Source organism: Medicago truncatula, chromosome 3 (genome assembly GCF_003473485.1).
Source record: "Medicago truncatula cultivar Jemalong A17 chromosome 3, MtrunA17r5.0-ANR, whole genome shotgun sequence".
Taxonomy (NCBI): Eukaryota; Viridiplantae; Streptophyta; class Magnoliopsida; order Fabales; family Fabaceae; genus Medicago; species Medicago truncatula.
The window spans coordinates 17718582-17743328 of NC_053044.1; the positions used below are offsets into that span (position 1 = coordinate 17718582).

At 38.7% G+C, this 24747-nt stretch overlaps 1 protein-coding gene and 1 non-coding gene across 2 annotated transcripts; one reads left to right on the top strand and one right to left on the bottom strand.

The window, feature by feature from the left end:
* The first annotated feature begins 1494 nt into the window (after positions 1 to 1494).
* Positions 1495 to 21470, top strand: LOC112420087 (uncharacterized). Its single transcript, XM_039831952.1, has 11 exons — positions 1495 to 1579; positions 2039 to 2211; positions 2511 to 3258; positions 3355 to 3993; positions 4468 to 4612; positions 5804 to 6294; positions 8824 to 8837; positions 15068 to 16400; positions 16840 to 17061; positions 19488 to 19537; positions 20916 to 21470. The coding sequence occupies exons 1-11, from the start codon at positions 1495 to 1497 to the stop codon at positions 21468 to 21470; spliced, it is 4455 nt and encodes a 1484-aa protein (XP_039687886.1).
* LOC120579800 (small nucleolar RNA R71) lies at positions 1861 to 1967 on the bottom strand. Its single transcript, XR_005645545.1, has one exon. It is a non-coding gene; the product is annotated as a small nucleolar RNA R71 (small nucleolar RNA).
* Positions 21471 to 24747: the final 3277 nt, after the last annotated feature.

The window sequence follows — 24747 nt, forward strand, 5'->3', positions numbered from 1 at the left end:
CAGAATCTATGAGGAGGACACCAAAGCTCATTATAAGGTGATGAGTGAGTGAAGAGGTAAGGGACAGCAGAGTCGTCCTAAACCGTACAGTGCCCCTGCTGACAAGGGAAAGTGATGAGTCATTTATTGACTATTTTAATATGCTTTTTAGTTTAGTTTTATTTAGATTTTATTTGATTTTATATTAGTATTATTTCCCTTTTAGGATAGTTTACTTTAAATTGCATTTTATTATATTTTAGGAAAGAATATTCGATGGATTGAATCTTGGAGCAAAAGAAAGGGACTTGGAGCCGATTGGATGCAAAAATATGAAGATTGAGAGACAAAAATATGTCTCCCACAAGTCAGAAGCTTGGCACGGCCCGTGCTAGCCTTGGCACGGCCCGTGCTAGCCTTGGCACGGCCGTGCCACCCTCCAGAGTCACTTTTGCTGCTTTTGCTTAGATTTTAAGCTACTATATTTTTAGCCCAAATGTAATAGCTTAGATTTTAAGTCGATCGAATGCTATAAATAGAGTAGTCATCCATCACAAATATTTATCTTTACTTGGAATACAATAAGTGACAATTGCTTTTCTAATTAAAGTTCTTTTCTTTTCCTTTACTTTCTTGTCGTTTACTTTTATGCTTTCTCTCTTCTCCCCCATGTCTACGATGAACATGAGTGAGTAGACTTCTCCTTGTCTTGGGATTGTTGGATAAGTCTAAATGAGATAATCCTAATCAAACCGAGCTCTAAGCCTTAATCTTCTGTAACCCTAATTTCTTATCTGAATTCACCGTCTTAACATGGATCAACCAATATCAAACTCTGGAAACGAAAGTGGAGGGTTTGATAATTGTTTATCCATTATTCCAAATATCAGTTCATAAAACGAAAGTGGAGCTTTGATATTCGAACAAGTGAATTCAGACAAGGATTGCAAAGTCAGCGAAATAGGCTTTGCAATCTTTGAGACATATAGTTTCGATCTTCAAGGGAACTAATAACAATCAAGTCAGCGAAATAGGCTTGGTTGTTAGAGGAACCAAAATCTAATAGTAATCAAGTCAGCGAAATAGGCTTGGTTGCTAGAGGAACATAAGAGAAACTGTCTTGAGAAATTACGTCTAACATAACATTATAAGCTTATAGTTTTGGTTTGAGAAGGACTTGTCATTTAGAGGAAACCAACGATCCCAAGGCTCTTTTTATTATTATTATCTTTCAAACGCTTGAAAACCCCCAACTTACAATTCTCTTCTCTCTTTTAATCATCTCTAAATAGTTAATTGAATTGAACTACTCCCTGTCGGAACGATACTCTTTTGTACTACTTCGGTAAGACCGTGCACTTGCGGTTTTATCTCATCAAGTTTTTGGCGCCGCTGCTGGGGAGTAAACTAATTTGATTAACTCTTTCTTTGTGATTAGAACTCTTCTCTCTCCCCCTCTTCTTTCTTTCTTTTCCTACACTTGACTTCTTGGGTAGCATAAAAATAATAGATAACATGGCTGAGGAACGCACTCTTAAGGAGTATTCGATCCCTTCTTCAGCTGAGCCATGTACTATTATAGTTTACTCAACGGTTGAAGGTAGCAACTTCAAAATAAAACCTGCGCTACTAATTCTGGTACAACAAAACCAGTTTTCTGGATCACCCTCTGAAGATCCAAATTTACATATCTCAAACTTTTGGAGACTTAGTGTAACTTGCAAAAACGACCAAGAAGCCGTTAGGCTACACCTCTTTCCTTTTTCTCTAAAAGATAGGGCCAGCAATTGGTTAAATTCTTTAAAGCCCGGTTCCATCACCTCATGGGACCAACTGAGACGAGAATTCCTTTGCCGCTTCTTTCCCCCATCAAAAACCGCCCAACTTAGGGGAAAGCTTTACCAATTTACTCAAAAAAATGGGGAATCTCTTTTCGATGTGTGGGAGCGTTTTAAAGAAATACTTAGCCGTTGTCCCCATCACGGTTTGGAGAAATGGTTAATCATCCACGCCTTTTATAACGGTCTAACATCTAACACTAAATTGACTGTTGATGCAGCTGCAGGTGGTGCCCTAATGAACAAGGATTTCACAACAGCTTACGCCTTAATTGAGGACATGGCTCTAAACCTTTTTCAATGGACGGAAGAAAAAGCAATCATCAATCCTTCACCCTCTAAAAAAGAGGCAGGTATGGACGAAACCTCTTCCTTTGACTATCTATCTACCAGGGTGAATGCATTATCTCAAAGACTTGATCGCATGAGTACTTGTGTTATCACACCTACCTTCTCACCTCCATGTGAAGCATGTGGCCTATCTAGTCACTCTAGTATCGATTGCAAACTAAGTAGTATTGAGCAGTTAAACTTTGTTCAGAATGGCCAAAGAGTTGTTCAAAAATCTCACATGGAACTTTTAATGGAAAACTATTTTCTTAAACAATCCGAACAGCTCCAAGAGCTTAAGGACCAAACTAGACTTTTGAACAACTCTCTTGCTACTCTCACAACAAAACCTCTGAAACTCAGCTCTCCCAAGTAGTTCATAAGGTTGACCATCCCAACAAAATGAATGCTGTTACACTTAGGAGTGGCAAGCCACTCGAAGACCCCGTAAGGAGAGCCAAATCCAATGACAGTGAGAAAGAGATCTGCGAACCACGAGTTGAGGAAAACACACCACCTCCCTTTAAGCCGAAAATTCCTTTCCCACAAAGGTTTGCCAAATCTAAGCTAGATGAGCAATTTAAAAAGTTCATAGAGATGATGAACAAAATATACATTGATGTGCCTTTCACCGAAGTCTTAACCCAAATGCCTACCTATGCTAAATTTTTGAAAGAAATCCTTTCTAAAAAGAGAAAAATTGAGGAAGGTGAGACGGTTAACCTTACGGAAGAATGCAGTGCCATCATCCAAAATAAATTGCCACCAAAGCTTAAAGACCCAGGCAGTTTTTCCATACCTTGTGTCATAGGGTCAGAAGTAGTGAAGAAAGCTATGTGTGATCTAGGAGCCAGTGTCAGCCTAATGCCTTTATCCCTTTACGAGAGGTTGGGAATAAGGGAACTTAAATCGACAAGGATGACCCTACAACTAGCGGACCGTTCTGTTAAGTATCCAGCTGGAATCATAGAAGATGTCCCCGTTAAGGTAGGAGAGATATACATCCCCGCTGATTTTGTTGTAATGGAGATGGAGGAAGACAACCAAGTACCAATTCTTTTAGGAAGACCTTTTCTTGCTACCGCAGGAGCCATCATTGATGTAAAAAAGGGTAAGCTTGCTTTTAATGTCGGTAAAGAGACTGTTGAATTTGAACTTGCTAAACTAATGAAAAGTCCTTCCATTAAGGACTCTTGTTGCATGATAGATATAATTGACCATTGCGTGAAAGAGTGCTCTTTAGCATCATCTACACATGATGGTTTGGAAGTATGCTTGGTAAACAGTGCAGGTACAAAACTGGAAGGGGAGGCAAAAGCTTATGAAGAGCTGTTGAATAGAACTCCTCCAATGGAAGGTCTAAGTGTGGAGGAGTTAGTAAAAGAAGAACCAGCACTTCTACCCAAGGAGGCACCGAAAGTAGAGCTTAAACCGCTCCCATCAAATCTAAGGTATGAATTCTTGGGCCCTAACTCTACCTATCCTGTTATTGTAAATGCAAGCCTCGATGAAGTAGAAACTGAAAAGTTACTTTATGTCCTCAAGAAGTATCCTAAAGCTATAGGGTACACCATTGACGACATTAAAGGAATAAATCCTTCATTATGCATGCATAGGATACTTCTTGAAGAAGACTACAAACCCTCCATTGAGCATCAAAGAAGGCTAAATCCTAATATGAAAGAACTTGTGAAAAAAGAAGTTTTAAAACTCCTAGATGCAGGTGTTATTTATCCAATTTCTGATTCCAAATGGGGTAGCCCCGTGCAAGTTGTACCTAAAAAGGGTGGTCTCACAGTTATTAAAAATGATAAAAATGAATCCATTGCCACTAGGACCGTCACCGGTTGGAGAATGTGTATTGATTATAGGAAGCTTAATAAAGCAACCCGTAAAGATCACTTCCCTCTCCCCTTTATAGATCAAATGTTAGAAAGGTTAGCTAAGCATTCACATTTTTGCTACTTAGATGGTTATTCCGGATTTTTCCAAATACCCATTCACCCTAATGACCAAGAAAAGACAACTTTTACATGCCCCTTTGGGACCTTTGCCTATAGAAGGATGCCTTTTGGTCTTTGTAATGCCCCTGCTACTTTTCAAAGATGCATGATGTCTATTTTTTCTGACTTTGTTGAAAAAATAATGGAAGTTTTTATGGATGATTTCTCTGTGCATGGATCTAGTTTTGATGATTGTCTGACTAACCTTGAAAAAGTTTTGGAAAGATGTGAACAGGTGAACCTAGTCTTAAATTGGGAGAAATGTCACTTCATGGTAAGAGAAGGAATTGTCCTAGGACACTTGGTCTCTGACAGAGGTATAGAGGTAGATAAAGCAAAAATCGAAATTATTGAAAAAATGCTACCTCCTACCTCAGTCAAAGAAATTAGAAGTTTCCTAGGACATGCAGGGTTCTACCGCCGTTTCATTAAAGATTTTTCATCAATCACTAAACCACTAACATGTGAATATATGCCTTGACAGGATTACAATGGTTTTGATGATTGACAAAAGAAGTTCTAGAAGAACAAAGATGAAAAAAAGCGGAAAAGAATATTCAAGCATTCTAGTCTTGGATTTTATTTTTATTACGAATTTATTGTAAGTGGTTAAAAATCTCTCAAGAAAATAAATCACACACTAACAACGATTTTCATATAAATGTGATTTTGCATAACATTATTTTGACTGGTAAAATTATAATTGATTTTGAATTTGCATAATTATCATTACCTTAAAAATATTTTTATCATGCATATGTTTTTTTCTCAAATAGTCTTGAGCGTAAATCTTCATGACATAATTGGTTTGTGACATTTATTAATTGGTTATGACTTCTAAAGAATATTTTGACTCATGTTCATTAACATCTTTTTGTTACCGTTGCCTTTCATGTTCTCATTCATATAAGGGATCATATATTTCCTATTTCATCACAATGTGACAACGGCTAGTTGACTAAGTTAATTGGCAACGATTATTTTATCTATTGCACTTCATTATCATTCTCTTATAAATAGGTGCTTTGTGACAGCTATTTTGAACAACTAATATTTGCACTAAACATTGTCAAAAATACTTTTACATCACTCTCATTATTTTTACACTTGCTAATTTATTATCTTGAGAGCTATTTTATACTACATAGTTTATCTTGTAGTTCTTGTGCTTCAATTTGTTATATCTACACATTTGGTGTATTACTTTATTATTGTAATTCTTATTTGTATTGGGTGTGATCCCAAGGTTTCAAGAGAGGTGATATCTCTTGGGTTTAGAGGCTCTTCTACAAAGGATTGTTTTGTTTGGAGAGTGCTCGCTATCTTGTAAAGGTTACTAGCTTATCCCGTTTAAAAGCTAGGTTAGTGAAAATCTCAAGGGGCTTTTTCTTGGGGACTAGACGTAGGCCTTGGTGTTTTAGGCCGAACTAGGATAAACTTCTTGTGTCTTTTTCTCTCATCCCTTTATCTCTTTTACTTTATTTGTCATTTATTTTATCTCACCGTATCTATTTTCATATTTATTTAAACCTTTTATAAGAACTTTATTTTATTTGGTTAAAATCTTTTTTTTAATTGCTTATCTTAAATCGTTTTCTAAAGAACACAATTCACCCCCCTCTTGTGTGTTTGAAGTCACTTGGTCAACATAACAAGCCTCCTTCTTAAGGACGCAGACTTTGTGTTCGATAATGCTTGTTTGCAGGCATTTTGCAGGTTGAAAGAAGCACTAATCACTGCCCCAATCATACAACCACCAGATTGGAGTTTTCCCTTTGAAATAATGTGTGACGCAAGTGACTATGCGGTTGGGACGGTGTTAGGTCAGAGAAAGGAAAAAAAGATGCATGCCATATACTACGCCAGTAAGACCCTAGATGGGGCACAGGTAAATTATGCCACAACAGAAAAAGAACTGCTAGCAGTTGTCTACGCCATTGACAAATTTCGGCAATACTTGGTAGGATCAAAAATCATTGTTTACACAGATCACTCGGCCATAAAATACTTGCTAAACAAAAAAGATGCCAAACCGAGATTGATCCGATGGATTTTGCTCCTCCAAGAATTTCACCTTGAAATAAAAGATAAAAAGAGTGTAGAAAATGTTGTCGCTGACCACTTGTCCCGACTTCGGGAGACCTGTAACACCCCGTTTTCCCAATATACAAATTTCTTAAACAATTATCAGAGTAAAACCATAAACGGGATATCACATAGAAACGTAATCCAAAGACAGTTAAGTAATAATTTAACCTTCACAAAATATCTTTAACATAGCAGCGGAAAATCATAAACATATATCATAAACGTTTTGGCACGCAGGCCCAACAAGTATCTCAAAAGAGTTTATCAAAGCATAATTTATCATGGCAGTTCACGTAAAAGAATGAAGCATGTTATAGTATTAACCCCATCCCGTTACGTATCAGAGCGACCTAGACGACACAGTGAGGCAAGGCCACTCACAGAAGCAACTGCACACTAAGCACGATCACCTGCAAGTTACCCATACGAAGGGCAACATTTTCAAGCAGAAGGGGTGAGATTTCATAATAAAATAACATTAATCAATGTAATTGTGAATCATAAATTAACATTATAATCATTTCTTTATTAACTTTGCATAAATGCTAAACAGTTATCACGTAATCATATATCCAATCATTATAAACAACATAACATAATCAATGAACACTTATCACGTAATCACATATCCATTCATCATCAACAAGGCATCTTAATCATGACAATGTGACAATGCTCCTAGACTCCTTATATGCATGTGGTACCAATCGTCATCATAAGTATTAATATACTTTAATCGTGCGGAGGACAAAGCTCCTATAAAACGTGCGGAGGACAAAGCTCCTAATTTTCGTGGTGAGGACAAAGCTCAATGAAATGCTATGCATGGACACATATGAACAAAACAACGTAATCGACTTATCAACATGCATCCAATAATTTGGAGCTAAACTTCATCATATACTTATGCACTTAGTTAAACAACGGAAGCAGCATAAACAAGTCACATATCAAGATGATATCATTATATCAATAGCACATAAATTGCATTATTATCACATCTTCTCATTTTGCATGAATATACAATACAATAGTTCTTATCCAAGTAATATTAATATAACTTAAACAACTCTACAGTCTGCATTAAACAACATCACTAGGTCTCATTACCAGTTAGGGGTTCACTCTTGATCAACAAGTGCGACACAGATCGCACAAACACATAATCAAGTTCATCCTGGTTGTACTCGCGAGGCGAGAGCTCTTACTCGCCATGGCGAGTACCACTCAACTCCCAAACTAAGGTCGTTCTGGGTTCCCTCTGATCCTACATTCATTCCTAATCAATACTAGGTATGTTCAGGTACTCAAGGGTATACAAGGTTCAACTAAAAAGGTCGAAACACGAAACATGACATGCTCTCTGCCTGAGCTCGCGAGGCGAGAAAGGGTTGCTCGCCATGGCGAGTTGGACCAAACAACTCGCGAGGCGAAGGAAAGGGGCTCGCGTGGCGAGCGATGAAGTTCATCACTCGCGAGGCGAGGATCATCACTCGCCGTGGCGAGCGATGAACAGAAGCACGGGCAGACTAGGGTTTTTCTCAAAAATCCATCACACAACATGGTTCAAAGCCTAATTTTGATTCCAGAATTCATCCTAAACATATTCTAAGGTTAAAGGACGGTTTCTACATCAATCTAAACAAGTTTTACCGTTTGATCATCAATTTTTAGGGTTTTAACCTAATTCCAAAACTTTTCTAAATCAATCCTAACTTTGTCAATTAATCATCAGAATTACAACAATCAATGCTATTGAATTACTAGTCTCACCCTTACCTTGAATGATGAAAATCGCAGCACTCTACCTTGATTCCTCTAGACTTGGCTTTTCTCCCTTCTTCCAAAAGTTTTCACGTACAATGGGTTTCTAAAATATTAGGTCTTCTCCTATTTATATCATTTTCTAATTACTTATCTTATCTCACTTTCTCCCCCAAAACTATCTAAAATATCAAAACAGCCCTCAACTAAATATTTTATATTATTTTCAAATCTTTATTTTATTTAACAATAAAATAATTCCCATATCATAATCAAATCCTTCAATACTCATAACTTAACACGTCATCGATCAAATCATCAAAACATACCAAAATCATGCATATACTATATAATTATAATATAATTGCCTAATCTCGATTAAATAACGATTAAACGAAAGTGGGCGTTACAACTCTCCCCCACTTAAAAGATTTTCGTCCTCGAAAATTTACCTCAAGCAAACAACTCTGGATAAGACTCCAGCATCTTACTCTCAAGCTCCCACGTCAAGCTTTCACCAGTCGCTCCCGACCAAACGACTCTCACGAGAGGTATCTCCTTGCCTCTCAACGTCTTCACTTTACGATCATCAATCCTCAACGGTAAAGTCTCTACCGTAAGGTTGTCTCTAATTTGCACATCGTCACTTTGGATTACATGAGATGGATCCGGAATATACTTTTGAAGTTGCGACACATGGAAAACGTTGTGCAAATTCGAAAGATGTGGCGGTAAACCCACTCGGTAAGCCACCGTTCCAACTCTTTCCAATATCTGATACGGACCAATGAACTTCGGGGTCAACTTCTTTGACTTCAAAGCACGTCCTACACTAGTCATAGGAGTGACTCTCAAAAACACGTGGTCTCCTTCTTGGAACTCAAGATCTTTCCTACGCTTATCATGATAACTCTTTTGTCGACTCTGCGACGCTTTCATTTTCTCTTGGATCATCTGAACTTTCTCAGTAGTTTGCTGAACAATCTCTGGTCCTAAGACCACTCTTTCTCCTGATTCAAACCAACACAACGGAGTTCTGCATCTCCGACCACACAAAGCCTCGAACGGTGCCATTCCAATACTAGAATGATAACTATTATTATAAGTGAACTCGATCAACGGAAGATGACTATCCCAAGTTCCTCCTTGCTCAAGAACACAAATTCTCAACAAATCCTCTAGCGACTGAATTGTCCTCTCCGACTGACCATCTGTCTGTGGATGATACGCCGAACTCAATCTCAACTTCGAACCCAAGGCCTCTTGCAAACTTTTCCAAAATCTAGAAGTAAATCTTGGATCTCTATCTGATACAATGCTCGAAGGAACACCATGCAACTTCACAATCTCCTTGATATAAATCTCTGCCAACTGGGCAACAGGGAAACTAATATTAATAGGTAGAAAATGAGCTAACTTTGTCAACCTATCAACAATAACCCAAATTGCGTCGTTCCCTCTAGGAGTATTTGGCAAACTCGTCACAAAATCCATCGATATACTATCCCATTTCCATTCTGGCACATCTAAAGGTACCATCATTCCAGCAGGTTTCTGATGCTCAACTTTCGACTTCTGACAAACTAAACAGGAATACACAAACTGTGCCACATCTCGTTTCAAACCAGACCACCAGAAAATCTTCTTTAAATCATGATACATCTTCGTAGCTCCCGGATGAATACTCAAGCTACTTCTATGACTCTCTTCAAGAATCATCTTCTTAATCTCTTCATTGTCTGGGATACAAATTCTTCCTCGGAATCTCAACACACCTTGATCATCGATTTTAAAATCACTGTCTTCAGTCTGATCTCTAGCAATCAACAAGTCCACAAACTTTACATCAACTTTCTGTGCTTCCTTGATACTTTTCAGAAATTCACTATCAATCTTCAGCATACCCAGTTTCACACTCTTAGGTGACCATTCGCAAACCAAGCTCATATCTCTAAACTGTTCTAGCAATTCGAACTCTCTGACCATCATGGCGGACATATGCAATGTCTTCCTACTCAAGGCATCTACAACAACATTAGCTTTACCTGGATGATAATTCAAACCAAAGTCATAATCCTTCAACAATTCGAGCCATCTTCGCTGTCTCATATTCAATTCCTTCTGATCGAACAAATACCTCAAACTCTTGTGATCACTAAACACCTCAAACCTCGAACCATACAAATAATGTCTCCATATCTTCAATACAAAGACTACAGCCGCCAACTCGAGATCATGCGTAGGATAATTCTTCTCATGAACTCTCAACTGTCTTGAAGCATAAGCTACCACTTTACCTTCTTGCATAAGTACACCTCCTAAACCCAACTTGGACGCATCACAATAAACCACAAAAGGTTCATCTGACTTCGGCAAAATTAACACTGGAGCAGTTGTCAAACGCTTCTTCAATTCACCGAAACTTTTCTCACAATGGACGTCCCACACAAAAGTTTTACCTTTACAAGTCAACTGCGTTAGCGGAAGAGCTAACTTAGAAAATCCTTCAATAAACCTTCTATAGTAACCAGCTAAACCCAAGAAACTTCTAATCTCTGTAACGGACTTTGGAGTCTCCCACTGTGATACCGCTTCAACTTTAGACGGATCCACTGCAATACCATCACCAGAAATAACATGGCCTAGAAAAATCACTTCTTTCAACCAGAATTCACACTTAGACAATTTGGCATAAAGTTTCTTCTCTTTCAACACTTGCAAAACAATCTTCAGATGCTCGGCATGTTTTTCTTCAGTCTTGGAGTAAATCAAAATATCGTCGATGAACACAACTACGAACCGATCCAAAAATGCATGGAAGATGCGATTCATATACTCCATAAACACTCCAGGTGCATTGGTAACTCCAAAAGGCATAACTTTATATTCATAGTGACCATAACGCGTTCTGAAAGCTGTCTTCTGCATATCCTCATCCTTTACTTTAATCTGGTGATAACCTGACCTCAAATCAATCTTGCTGAAAACTCGTGCACCCACTAGCTGATCCATCAAATCATCAATTCTCGGAAGTGGATACCTATTCTTGATAGTTACCTTGTTCAACTGTCGATAATCAATACACAATCGCATACTACCATCTTTCTTCTTTACTAGCAAAACCGGCGCTCCCCAAGGTGAAACACTTGGTCTAACAAACTTCTTCTCAAGCAAGTCTTCTAACTGTTTCTTCGACTCAGATAACTCGGAAGCAGACATACGATAAGGTACCATCGAGACCGGCTTCGTTCCAGGAACAAAATCAATAGAAAACTCAACTTCTCTCTCTAGAGGCACATCAGGAATCTCATCTGGAAAAACTTCAGGAAATTCACACACCACCGGTAACCTGTCAATCACTGCTTGATTCTCAATAGATATAGTAGCCATTAGCGAAAACATCAAGATATCGTCGCGTTCCAGTTGCTTCAGCTGCTTAGTAGATAAAAACTCTGCACCACTTTCCTCTTCGACGGAAGAGAAATGTACTGACTTGCTAAAACAATTAATAAGAACGTGGTTGTACTCTAACCAGTTCATACCCAAAATCACATCCATACCACTCAAAGGTAGACAAACTAAATCCATTTCAAAATCACGACCAAACATAGACAAAGGACATTTCAAACATACGAGGGAAGTAGTCACCGAACCCTTAGCTGGAGTTTCGACAACCATCTCTCCATTCATATCAGACAAATCAAGACCCAAAGCAGAAACACAATCGAAAGCAATAAAACAATGCGTAGCACCAGTATCAATAATAGCAACTAAAGGAGTATTATTAATATAGCAAGTACCTCTGATCAAACGATCCTCATTCTCTGTCTGAGTCCCAGTCAAAGCAAAGACCCTACCAGTAGTCGGCGCCCTCTTAGGCTGAGTACACTGTGAACTAATGTGACCCTCTCCGTTGCAATTAAAGCAAACAATGTCTGTACGGTTGCAATCAGCCACCACATGACCCTTCTTACCACACCGGACACACTTCTTGATTTCCTCAGGACAGGCGTTGCTCTTGTGGCCTTTCTCACCACAATTGAAGCACACAATCTCTGCAACATCCTTCTTCTTAGGCCGCCTAACATCGACCATCTTTTGTTTCCCTTTGTCAGCGGGGGCACTGTACGGCTTAGGACGACTCTGCTGTCCCTTGCCCTTCCTTTCATTCACTACCTTGTAGTGAGCCTTCGTATCTTCTTCGTAGATCCTGCAGCTATTAACCAAATCCTGAAAAACTCTCAGCTGTTGGTATCCAATCGCCCTCTTAATGTCGGGCCTCAAACCGTTCTCGAACTTGATGCATCTCGAGAACTCAGCATTCTCTGCAGTATAGTGCGGATAGAACTTAGACAGCTCCACGAACTTGGCAGCATACTCTGTCACGGACATGTTTCCTTGCTTCAATTCAAGGAACTCGATCTCCTTCTTTCCGCGAACATCTTCCGGAAAGTATCTTCTCAGGAACTCTCTCCTGAAAACAGCCCAAGTCACAACAGCTCCCTCCTGCCCAAGGGTAGGCAGAAGAGCAACCCACCAGTCATCAGCTTCCTCGGCCAGCTGATGAGTACCAAATCGCACTTTCTGGTCCTTCGTGCACTGCATAACCCGGAAAATCCTCTCAATCTCCTTAAGCCACGTCTGGGCTCCATCAGGGTCATAACGTCCTTTGAAAGTCGGAGGGTTCTTCTTCATGAACGTCTCCAACATCCTAGCTTCAGCATTTGCACCAGCATTCACGTTAGGTTGTTGTCCCACAGCTTGGGCAACAGCTTGTGGAGCAGCGGCTAACGCATAATCATTCCTTCCAGCCATTTCTGATATTCTACAAAATTAGCAACAACAACATAAGATAGTAATATAAATATTACTAAGACTCGACACGACTCTCTAATTGACCGGACGGACCGACCTGCTCTGATACCAATTGTAACACCCCGTTTTCCCAATATACAAATTTCTTAAACAATTATCAGAGTAAAACCATAAACGGGATATCACATAGAAACGTAATCCAAAGACAGTTAAGTAATAATTTAACCTTCACAAAATATCTTTAACATAGCAGCGGAAAATCATAAACATATATCATAAACGTTTTGGCACGCAGGCCCAACAAGTATCTCAAAAGAGTTTATCAAAGCATAATTTATCATGGCAGTTCACGTAAAAGAATGAAGCATGTTATAGTATTAACCCCATCCCGTTACGTATCAGAGCGACCTAGACGACACAGTGAGGCAAGGCCACTCACAGAAGCAACTGCACACTAAGCACGATCACCTGCAAGTTACCCATACGAAGGGCAACATTTTCAAGCAGAAGGGGTGAGATTTCATAATAAAATAACATTAATCAATGTAATTGCGAATCATAAATTAACATTATAATCATTTCTTTATTAACTTTGCATAAATGCTAAACAGTTATCACGTAATCATATATCCAATCATTATAAACAACATAACATAATCAATGAACACTTATCACGTAATCACATATCCATTCATCATCAATAAGGCATCTTAATCATGACAATGTGACAATGCTCCTAGACTCCTTATATGCATGTGGTACCAATCGTCATCATAAGTATTAATATACTTTAATCGTGCGGAGGACAAAGCTCCTATAAAACGTGCGGAGGACAAAGCTCCTAATTTTCGTGGTGAGGACAAAGCTCAATGATATGCTATGCATGGACACATATGAACAAAACAACGTAATCGACTTATCAACATGCATCCAATAATTTGGAGCTAAACTTCATCATATACTTATGCACTTAGTTAAACAACGGAAGCAGCATAAACAAGTCACATATCAAGATGATATCATTATATCAATAGCACATAAATTGCATTATTATCACATCTTCTCATTTTGCATGAATATACAATACAATAGTTCTTATCCAATTAATATTAATATAACTTAAACAACTCTACAGTCTGCATTAAACAACATCACTAGGTCTCATTACCAGTTAGGGGTTCACTCTTGATCAACAAGTGCGACACAGATCGCACAAACACATAATCAAGTTCATCCTGGTTGTACTCGCGAGGCGAGAGCTCTTACTCGCCATGGCGAGTACCACTCAACTCCCAAACTAAGGTCGTTCTGGGTTCCCTCTGATCCTACATTCATTCCTAATCAATACTAGGTATGTTCAGGTACTCAAGGGTATACAAGGTTCAACTAAAAAGGTCGAAACACGAAACATGACATGCTCTCTGCCTGAGCTCGCGAGGCGAGAAAGGGTTGCTCGCCATGGCGAGTTGGACCAAACAACTCGCGAGGCGAAGGAAAGGGGCTCGCGTGGCGAGCGATGAAGTTCATCACTCGCGAGGCGAGGATCATCACTCGCCGTGGCGAGCGATGAACAGAAGCACGGGCAGACTAGGGTTTTTCTCAAAAATCCATCACACAACATGGTTCAAAGCCTAATTTTGATTCCAGAATTCATCCTAAACATATTCTAAGGTTAAAGGACGGTTTCTACATCAATCTAAACAAGTTTTACCGTTTGATCATCAATTTTTAGGGTTTTAACCTAATTCCAAAACTTTTCTAAATCAATCCTAACTTTGTCAATTAATCATCAGAATTACAACAATCAATGCTATTGAATTACTAGTCTCACCCTTACCTTGAATGAAGAAAATCGCAGCACTCTACCTTGATTCCTCTAGACTTGGCTTTTCTCCCTTCTTCCAAAAGTTTTCACGTACAATGGGTTTCTAAAATATTAGGTCTTCTCCTATTTATATCTTTTTCTAATTACTTATCTTATCTCACTTTCTCCCCCAAAACTATCTAAAATATCAAAACAGCCCTCAACTAAATATTTTATATTATTTTCAAATCTTTATTTTATTTAACAATAAAATAATTCCCATATCATAATCAAATCCTTCAATACTCATAACTTAACACGTCATCGATCAAATCATCAAAACATACCAAAATCATGCATATACTATATAATTATAATATAATTGCCTAATCTCGATTAAATAACGATTAAACGAAAGTGGACGTTACAAGACCAATGAGGATGAGTTACCCTTGGATGATTCCTTCCCGGATGACCAACTCTTCTTATTGGCACAAACTGACACACCTTGGTATGCAGATTTTGTTAATTTTCTTGCAGCAGGAGTGCTACCGCCTGAGTTCAGCCACCAACAAAAGAAGAAGTTCTTCAATGATCTCAAGCACTACTATTGGGATGAGCCCTACCTCTTCAGAAGAGGCTCAGATGGGATTTTCAGGAGATGCATTCCTGAAAACGAGGTAAGTAGTATTCTAACTCATTGTCAGTCCTCTTCTTATGGTGGCCACGCCAGTACACAAAAGACTTCTTTCAAAATTCTTCATTCTGGTTTCTGGTGGCCATCACTCTTCAAAGATGTGCATTCCTTTATTTCTAAATGTGACAAATGTCAACGCACCGGTAGTATTACTAAAAGAAATGAAATGCCTTTGAACAACATCCTTGAAGTCGAAATTTTTGATGTTTGGGGTATTGACTTTATGGGACCATTCCCCTCCTCTTTTGGGAATCAATACATATTAGTAGCAGTTGACTATGTGTCCAAATGGGTTGAAGCCATTGCTTCCCCCACTAATGATACACAAATTGTTATAAAACTGTTTAAAAAAGTCATCTTTCCTAGGTTCGGAGTGCCAAGGGTTGTGATAAGCGATGGAGGGTCTCACTTCATTTCAAGACATTTTGAAAAACTTTTGCAAAAACTTGGAGTGAGGCACAAAATTGCGACACCCTATCACCCCCAAACTAGCGGACAAGTGGAGGTCTCAAATAGACAAATCAAAGCTATCCTTGAAAAAACTGTTTCAACCTCTAGGAAAGATTGGTCAAGTAAGCTTGACGATGCCCTTTGGGCCTATCGAACGGCTTATAAAACTCCCATTGGGATGACTCCTTTTAAAATTGTCTATGGGAAATCTTGTCACCTTCCCGTTGAGCTTGAGCATAAGGCCTATTGGGCAATTAGAAACCTCAACTTAGACCCCAATTTAGCCGGTGAAAAAAGAAAGCTTCAATTAAGCGAGCTAGAAGAACTTAGGATAGATGCCTATGAGAATGCCCGCATTTATAAAGAAAGGACTAAGAATTGGCATGACAAGAAAATCGTCAAGAAGCACTTCAAAAGCGGTGACCTTGTGCTACTCTTTAATTCTAGGCTAAAGCTCTTCCCCGGTAAACTAAGGTCACGATGGTCCGGTCCTTTTCAAGTTCGCACAGTCTACCCTTATGGGGCGATTGAAATATTTTCTGAAGAAACAGGATCCTTCACGGTTAATGGGCAAAGGCTTAAAATCTATAATACCGGAGAAGTAAATGAAGTAGTGGCTGATTTCACTCTGAGTGACCCACCTTAAGGATTTTTATCCTTATTTTTGTCAAGCTAGTGACAATAAAAAAGCGCTTCGTAGGAGGCAACCCACTAATTTAATTGCTTTCTTTGTTTTCTATTATATTTTTTGTTTTGTAGGTAACTGTCCGAGATTGACTAGGAAACGCAAGAAAAATCAAAGTGACAAGAACCAGAAAGGTGGCACGGCCCGTGCTTAAGTTGGCACGGCCGTGCCAGGAATCACAACACCACCTTAACCAAAATTGGTAGAATGACGGCACGGCCCGTGCTAAGGTTGGCACGGCCGTGCCAACCTGACAGGCCTCCGGGGTCGACCGAAGCCCTACAGTGCTCATGTTGACAAAGGAGAGCAAAGATTGAATGATGAGAGGAGACCTAAGAGGAGAGATGTTCCTGCTGAGATTGTTTGCTACAAGTGTGGTGAGAGAGGCCACAAGAGTAATGTTTGCAATGGTGAGGAGAAGTGCTTCCGATGTGGAAAGAAGGGGCATACGATAGCTGAATGCAAGCGTGGTGATATTGTTTGTTTCAAATGTGATGAAGAAGGCCATCTTAGTTCGCAGTGCAAGAATCCTAAGAAGGCTCAAGCAAGTGGAAGGGTGTTTGCTTTAGCTGGTACTCAGACAGCAGATGGGGATCGTCGGATCTGGGGTATATTTTCGAGGACGAAAATTCTTTAAGTTGGGGAGAGTTGTAACGCCCCAATTTTATTTAATTATTTTTAGTCGATTTAAAGTCTTTTATATGATTTTTAAATGATTTACGTTGATTCTGTGGTGTGGTATATTTTATTAAATGACTATTTTTATTAATTAATAGAATAAGTGAGAAATAGAATTTAATTGGAGTTTTGGGGGTTATATGAGAATTAAGTAAATTTAATGGGAATTAAGTGAATATTTGGGAGATTATATTTATAAAGAATTAGAAAATAAGAGAGAGGGCAGTTTTCACGTACAACAAAGAAAAGGGAGAAAAGTAAAGAAAAGGGAAGAGGACCAAGAGGGGTTGCGACTTCGATTAACTAAGGTAAGGGTGAGGCTAACTTGCAATGATTTTAGTTTATATAATTATGATTCTGTTTTAACAAAGCTTATGAATAAATTTGGAGAATTGGGAATTAGGGTTATGTTGAGAATTGATGATTAAATGATGGAATTAGGGTGAATTGATGTAGAAGTGATGAACAGACATTAGATGTTTCATGTATTGATGTTTAGAATTAGTTTTAAGGTTAAAACAATGGGTTTGGGTGAATTTTTGAGAAAACCTGCAATCTGCCCGTACTGATATTCATCGCTCGCCTCCCGAGGGATGATCCTCGCCACAGCGAGTGATGAAGATCATCGCTCGCCTCGCGAGCAGGAGTTACTCGCCTCGCGAGTTGCACCTCGCAGCTCGCCATGGTGAACAAGTTTACTCGCCGTAGCGAGTGTGACTAGAGAGCTTGCAAGATTTCGTGATTTTGAGCTGTGAGTTTAACCCCGGATGTTTATGAGAGCCTGAACATGTACTATAATGATTAGGCAAAGTTTTAGACTGAGATTGAACTCAGAATAGAGTCAGAATGGATTCTTGAGTGTTTTACCCTAACTCGCCGTGGCGAGTAGAGGCTCCCGCCTCGCGAGCTAGTGCTTGACAGACTGCCTTGTTTAGGTTTCTTGTGGCTTGTCGCACGAGTGGTTGTGAGTTGAACTTTGGGATAGCGATGAAAGATGTATAGGATATAAAAGATGATCTATGAAGCTGGTTTTGAGGAATTGAGGTTATTAATATAATAAAATTGTATAAGTATTACTTAGATCATGTGCAAATGCTAGACATCATTGAATTGCATAAGATATTGTTATATCACGCTGTTGTATACTGTTGTGTTGTTGTTGATTGATTATGATTGTTGATGATTGTTGGTTTATGCTTAACTGCATTCAATTAGAATATACAAGGTGTTGGTTCGAGTTGTAAGTTGTGAGTTGTCGTTCTAAGTAACGGAGTCATAGGTTGTTGATGTTGACCAAGTTGGGGAGTATGTCATAGTTATTATGCACGGTCGTTGTCGTAGATGAGTTGTATGCTGATATACACACGTTGAGTCCCTTCATGATTAGGAAACTGTTGAGGGCTCATGCCCTGGAATGCTTTGTCATTCAACTGCTGAGGGCTCATGCCCTGGAATGCTTTGTCATTCAACTGTTCAGGGCTCATGCCCTGGAATGCCTTGTCATTCAAATTGTTGGGGGCTTATGCCCCGGAATGCTTAGTCATTCAACGTGTTGGAAATAGTACCACGTCGTAGTTGTCGTTGATGTTGTTGTGGATCGTGTTGATGATGTTGTCGTTGTTGTTGATGGAGATATTGAGTCGTTGTTGTCGTCGTTGGTTGATTTAGTAAGAGTTGTTAAAATTGAAGAAGCATGAATATTATTATTGGATATATGTTGTTAATTATGTTATTTAATTAAGTTGGTGACTTATATACCTATCATTATTATTTGTGAATCTCACCCCTTCTGCTTGGAATTGTTGCCCTTCGTATGGGTAACTTGCAGGTATTGAAGCATATTAGAAGTGGTGGCTCAAGTGTCTTAGGGCTCTGATACGTAACGGGATGGGAAATTGTTGTCATGTTTTCATTCCTTATGTATCATTATGAACCTGTTGATGTTGAATTTAATCTTTAAAGATATTTTCGTTGGGGCCATGTGCCAAGGATTTATTGGAAGTTGTTTAACTTTGAAAAATATTTTCCGCTGCGATGACTGTTATGATTTGACAGAACTGTTATGAATAAATAGTATTTTATTCTATTTAAGAAATTTGGAAAAGAAGTGTAGCACTCCGTTGTTGATTTAACTCTGATTTTATTTATTAATATAACTGTTGGGAAGTCGGGGTGTTACAATTGGTATCAGAGTAGGTTGGTCCGTCCGGCCACATAGTAGAGTCGTGTTGAGCCACATAGTGTAGTGTGTCGACTTTAATCTGTCTTTTGTTGTTCTGATTGTTGTTTGTGGTGTAGAGTTTTGAGATGGCTGGAAGAAATGATGCTGCTATTGCTGCTGCACTTGAGGTTGTAGCTCAAGCTGTACGGAAACAACCAAATGTTGGTGCTGGTGCAAATGCCGAGGTTTGGATGTTAGAAACTTTTCTGAGAAATCATCCACCAACTGGGACAATTTTTAGATTAAAAAGATGAATAGGGAGCTTAAAAATGAAGATTTAGTGAGAAAAATGTCAAAACTCCCGAGAGCACTCTTTTTCTCGTTCGCCTCTTACTCGCCATAGCGAGTAACCCATTTCTGGAGTTCGCCATAGCGAGCAGATGTGCTCGCGAGGCGAGTTGCCCAGTACCTGAAGCTGTTTGCTATGTATTTGAATACTGTTGATTTAACTTTGGTGTAGGACCATGATTATAATTAATTGTGTTATTTTCTGGAGCTGTTGAATTAATTATGATGAATCGTTGATGGCTGTTATGTATATTTATACTTAAATAAATTATACATGTTGTTGAATTTCATTTCAAAGATTGAAGTATCATTAATTGAATTGTTGAGGTGTAAGTCATATTCATATATATGCATTGTTGAGTAGTGGTTGTCGTCGTTTATGCTGTCGGTATATATGCATTGTTGAGTTGTATGTAGATATACACAAGTGGAGTTCATTGCATAATCATAAATTGGTGAGGGCTCATGCCCTGGAACGCCTTGTCGTTCAATTGGAGAGGGCTTATGCCCTGTGAATGCTAGTTCATTCAATTGGTGAGGGCTCATGCCCTGTGAATGCTTTAACCATTCAAATCGGTGAGGGCTCATGCCCTGGAATGCCTTGTCATTCAAACGTGTTAAAATGGTACCACATGCATGTGCATTGTCGCATTTTGTTGTTGAGTCGTAGTAGAGTTGTCATGTCATTGCATGAGTCGTTGTTGTTGGTTGAAATTGTTAAACGTTGATGATGTTGTTGATTATGAAACATATATGTATATTGAGTATTATTGTCGTTTATGGTGTTAGATTCAATTGATGAATTATATATCTATTATTGTTGTTTGTGAATCTCACCCCTTCTGCTTGGAAATGTTGCCCTTCGTATGGTTAACTTGCAGGTGAGGAAGAGTAGTAGAAGTGGTGGCTCAAGTGTCTTAGGGCTCTGATATGTAACGGGATGGGAAATAGTTTTTTTATTTTCATTCCTTATGTATCAACTTTGGAACATGTTGTTGGAGCCTTTCTATTATTATTTGAACAAATGTTGATGACTTTTATGTTGAGGCCTTTGTGCCAGAATTTATTATTGGAGAATTTATTGTGGGATGTTGATGTTAAGTGATTGGAAAATATTCCGCTTACATTGATATTTTATCAAAGTTGATTCTAATAAATAGTATTTTATTCTATTTAAGAAATTTTGAAAAGCAGTGTGACATTCCCGTTTGGCTGTTGAACTCTGATTTATTTTATTTAATATTAGCTGTTGGGATAACGGGGTGTTACACTAAGCCTTATAATGCTCCGGCTGATAAGGGTAAGCAGAGGGTGAATGTTGAGAGAAGACCCAAGAAGAAGGATACACCTATTGAAATTGTTTGTTACCGATGTGGAGAGAAAGGTCATAAGAGTAACACTTGTATTGGTGATGTGAAACAGTGTTTTCGTTGTGGTAGGAAGGGACATACAATTGCAGATTGCAAGCATGATGATATAGTTTGCTTTAACTGTGGAGAAGAAGGATATATTAGCCCTCAGTGTAAGAACCCTAAGAAAGTTCCGTCTAGTGGGAAGGTGTTTGCTTTAGCTGGTACTCAGACAGCGAATGAGGATCGTCTAATCAGAGGTACATGTTTCATTAATAGCACTCCTTTAATTACTATTATAGATACTAGTGTTACACATTTTTTTATTGTTGCTGATTGTGCTACTAAGTTGGGTCTTGTTATGTCGTCTATGAATGGGGAAATGGTTGTCGAAACCCCAGCTAAGGGTTCGGTGACTACTTCTCTAGTATGCTTGAAGTGTCCTTTGTCGATGTTTGGTAGAGTTTTGCAGTGGACTTAGTATTCTGCCGTTGAGTGGAATGGATGTGATACTAGGTATGAACTACTTGGAGTTTAACTATGTTCATATAAATTGTTTTAGTAAGACGGTGCGTTTTTCTTCTGCTGAAGAAGAAGGTGAAACTGAGTTCTTGACTACCAAGCAGTTGAAGCAATTAATGAGTGATGGAATCTAAATGTTTTCGTTGATGGTGTCCCTGTCTATTGAGAATCAAGCAGTGAATGATAAGTTGGAAGTGGTGTGTGAATTTCCAGAAGTTTTTCCTGATGAAATTCCTGATGTACCTCTAGAAAGGGAGGTAGAATTGTCGATTGATCTTATTCCAGGTACAAAGCCTATGTCGATGGCACCTTACCATATGTCAGCTTCGGAATTAGCTGAGTTGAAAAAGCAGTTAGAAGATTTGCTTGAAAAGAAGTTTGTAAGACCGAGTGTGTCACCTTGGGGAGCGCTGGTGTTGTTGGTTAAGAAGAAAGATGGTAGCATGAGGTTGTGTATAGATCACCGGCAGTTGAACAAAGTGACAATAAAGAATAGGTATCCACTTCCGAGGATCCACGATTTGATGGATTAGTTAGTGGATGCACGTGTGTTCAGTAAGATTGATTTAAGATCGGGCTATCACCATATCAGAGTGAAAGATGAGGATATTCAGAAGACGACCTTTAGGACATGTTATGGACATTACGAATATTCGGTGATGCCTTTCGGTGTTACTAACGCGCCTGGAGTGTTTATGGAATATATGAATCGTATTTTTCATGCTTATTTGGATCGATTTGTTGTTGTGTTTATAGATGATATTCTAATATACTCTAAGACCGAGGAGGAACATGCCGAGCATTGTAGAATTGTTTTGCAAGTGCTGAAGGAGAAGAAGTTATATGCCAAGTTATCGAAGTGCGAATTCTGGTTGAACGAAGTGAGTTTTCTTGGCCATATTATTTCTTGTAATGGTATTGATGTAGACCCATCTAAGGTTGATGCAGTATCGCAATGGGAGACTCCGAAGTCGGTTACCGAAGTTAGAAGCTTTTTGGGTTTGGTTGGTTATTACCGAAGATTTATTGAGGGATTTTCCAAGTTAGCACTTCCGCTAACTCAGTTGAATTGTAAAAACAGAGCCTTTCTGTGGGATGTTCAGTGCGAGAATAGTTTTAATGTACTAAAGCAGTGTTTGACGACGGATCCGATTTTGATTTTACCGAAGTCTGATGAGCCATTTGTTGTATATTGTGATGCATCTAAGTTGGGTTTAGGAGGTGTGCTTATGCAGGATAATGAAGTAGTAGCTTATGCATCGAGGCAGTTGAGGATTCATGAATGCAATTATCCTACTCATGATCTTGAGTTAGCTGCATTGGCTTTTGTAATCAAAATTTGGAGGCATTATCTATATGTTTCTAGATTTGAAGTGTTCAGTGATCATAAAAGTCTGAAGTATTTATTTGACTAGAAAGAATTGAATATGAGGCAGCGAAGGTGGCTTGAATTGCTAAAGAATTATGATTTCAGGTTGAATTACCATCCGGGTAAGGCTAATGTTGTTACAAATGCTTTAAGTAGGAAAACATTACATATGTCTGCTATGATGGTTAGAGAGTTGCATTTGCTTGAACAGTTCAAAGACTTGAGTTTAGTTTGTGAAGTGTCGCAGCAGAGTGTGAAATTAGGGATGCTGAAGATCAACAGTGAATTTTTGAATAGTATTAAAGAAACTCAGAAGGAAGATGTGAAGTTGGTAGACTTAATGGTTGGGAACAATTAGACTGAAGATAGTGATTTTAAAGTTGATGATCAAGGAGTGTTGCGGTTTCGGAATAGAATTTGTATTCCTGATGATACAGAAATGAAGAAGATGATTATGGAAGAAATTCACAGAAGTAATTTGAGTATTCATCCGGGAGCTACAAAAATGTATCATGATTTGAAGAAGTTATTTTGGTGGTTCAGGTTGAAGCGAGATGTGGCACAATTTGTGTATGCGTGTTTAATTTGTCAGAAGTCGAAAGTTGAACACCAGAAACCTGTTGGGATGTTGACATCTTTAGATATTCCCGAGTGGAAGTGGGATAGTATATCCATGGATTTTGTGAAGAGTTTGTCGAATACTCCAAAAGGACATGATGCGATTTGGATAATTGTGGATAGACTAACGAAGTCAGCTCATTTGGTTCCGATTAATATCAGTTTTCCTGTATCTCAGTTGGCGGAAATTTATATTCGTGAGATTTTGAGGCTACATGGTGTTCCGTCGAGTATTGTATCAGATAGAGATCCAAGATTTACTTCTAGATTTAGGAAGAGTTTGCAGGAGGCGTTGGGTTCTAAGTTGAGTTTGAGTTCGGCATATCATCCGCAGTCGGAGAGGACAATTCAGACGTTGGAGGACTTGTTGAGAATTTGTGTACTTGAGCAAGGCGGAACTTGGGATAGTCATCTCTCATTGATCGAGTTCACTTGCAATAACAGTTACCATTCTAGCATTGGAATGGCACCGTTCGAAGCATTGTATGATCGGAGATGCAGAACTCCATTGTGTTGGTATGAATCCGGTGAGAATGTGGTACTAGGACCAGAAATTGTTCAACAAACTACAGAGAAGGTTAAGTTGATTAGGGAGAAGATGAAAGCGTCTCAGAGTAGACAAAAGAGTTATCATGATAAGCGTAGGAAGGATCTTGAGTTTCAAGAAGGAGACCACGTATTTTTGAGAGTCACTCCTGTGACCGGTGTTGGATGAGCACTAAAGTCGAAGAAACTAACTCCGAGGTTTATTGCTCCGTATCGTGAAGTGAAGAAGCTGAGAGGCAAGGAGATACCTCTTGTGAAAGTCGTTTGGGGAGGAGCAGCTGGTGAAAGTTTGACGTGGAAATTGGAGAGTAAGTTGTTGGAGTCATATCCAAAGTTGTTTGCATGAGGTACATTTTCGAGGACGAAAATATTCTAAGTGGGGGAGAGTTGTAACGTCGTATTTTATTATTTATTTATTGGCTAAAATATGGTTTTAGTCCCTGCAAATATGCCTTGTTTTGGTTTTAGTCCCTGTGAAAAAAAATTGTTTTTGGTCCCTGCAAAATTTTTTGTTTTTTAAAATAGTCCCTGAGGGACTATTTTAAAAAACAAAAAATTTTGCAGGGACCTTTTTAAAAAACAAAATATTTTGCAGGGACCAAAAACTACAAAATGGGTTCAATCATCATGTGCCACGTATGCAAATCATCACAAAAATGGGGTCAGGGACTATTTTAAAAAACAAAAAAATTTGCAGGGACCA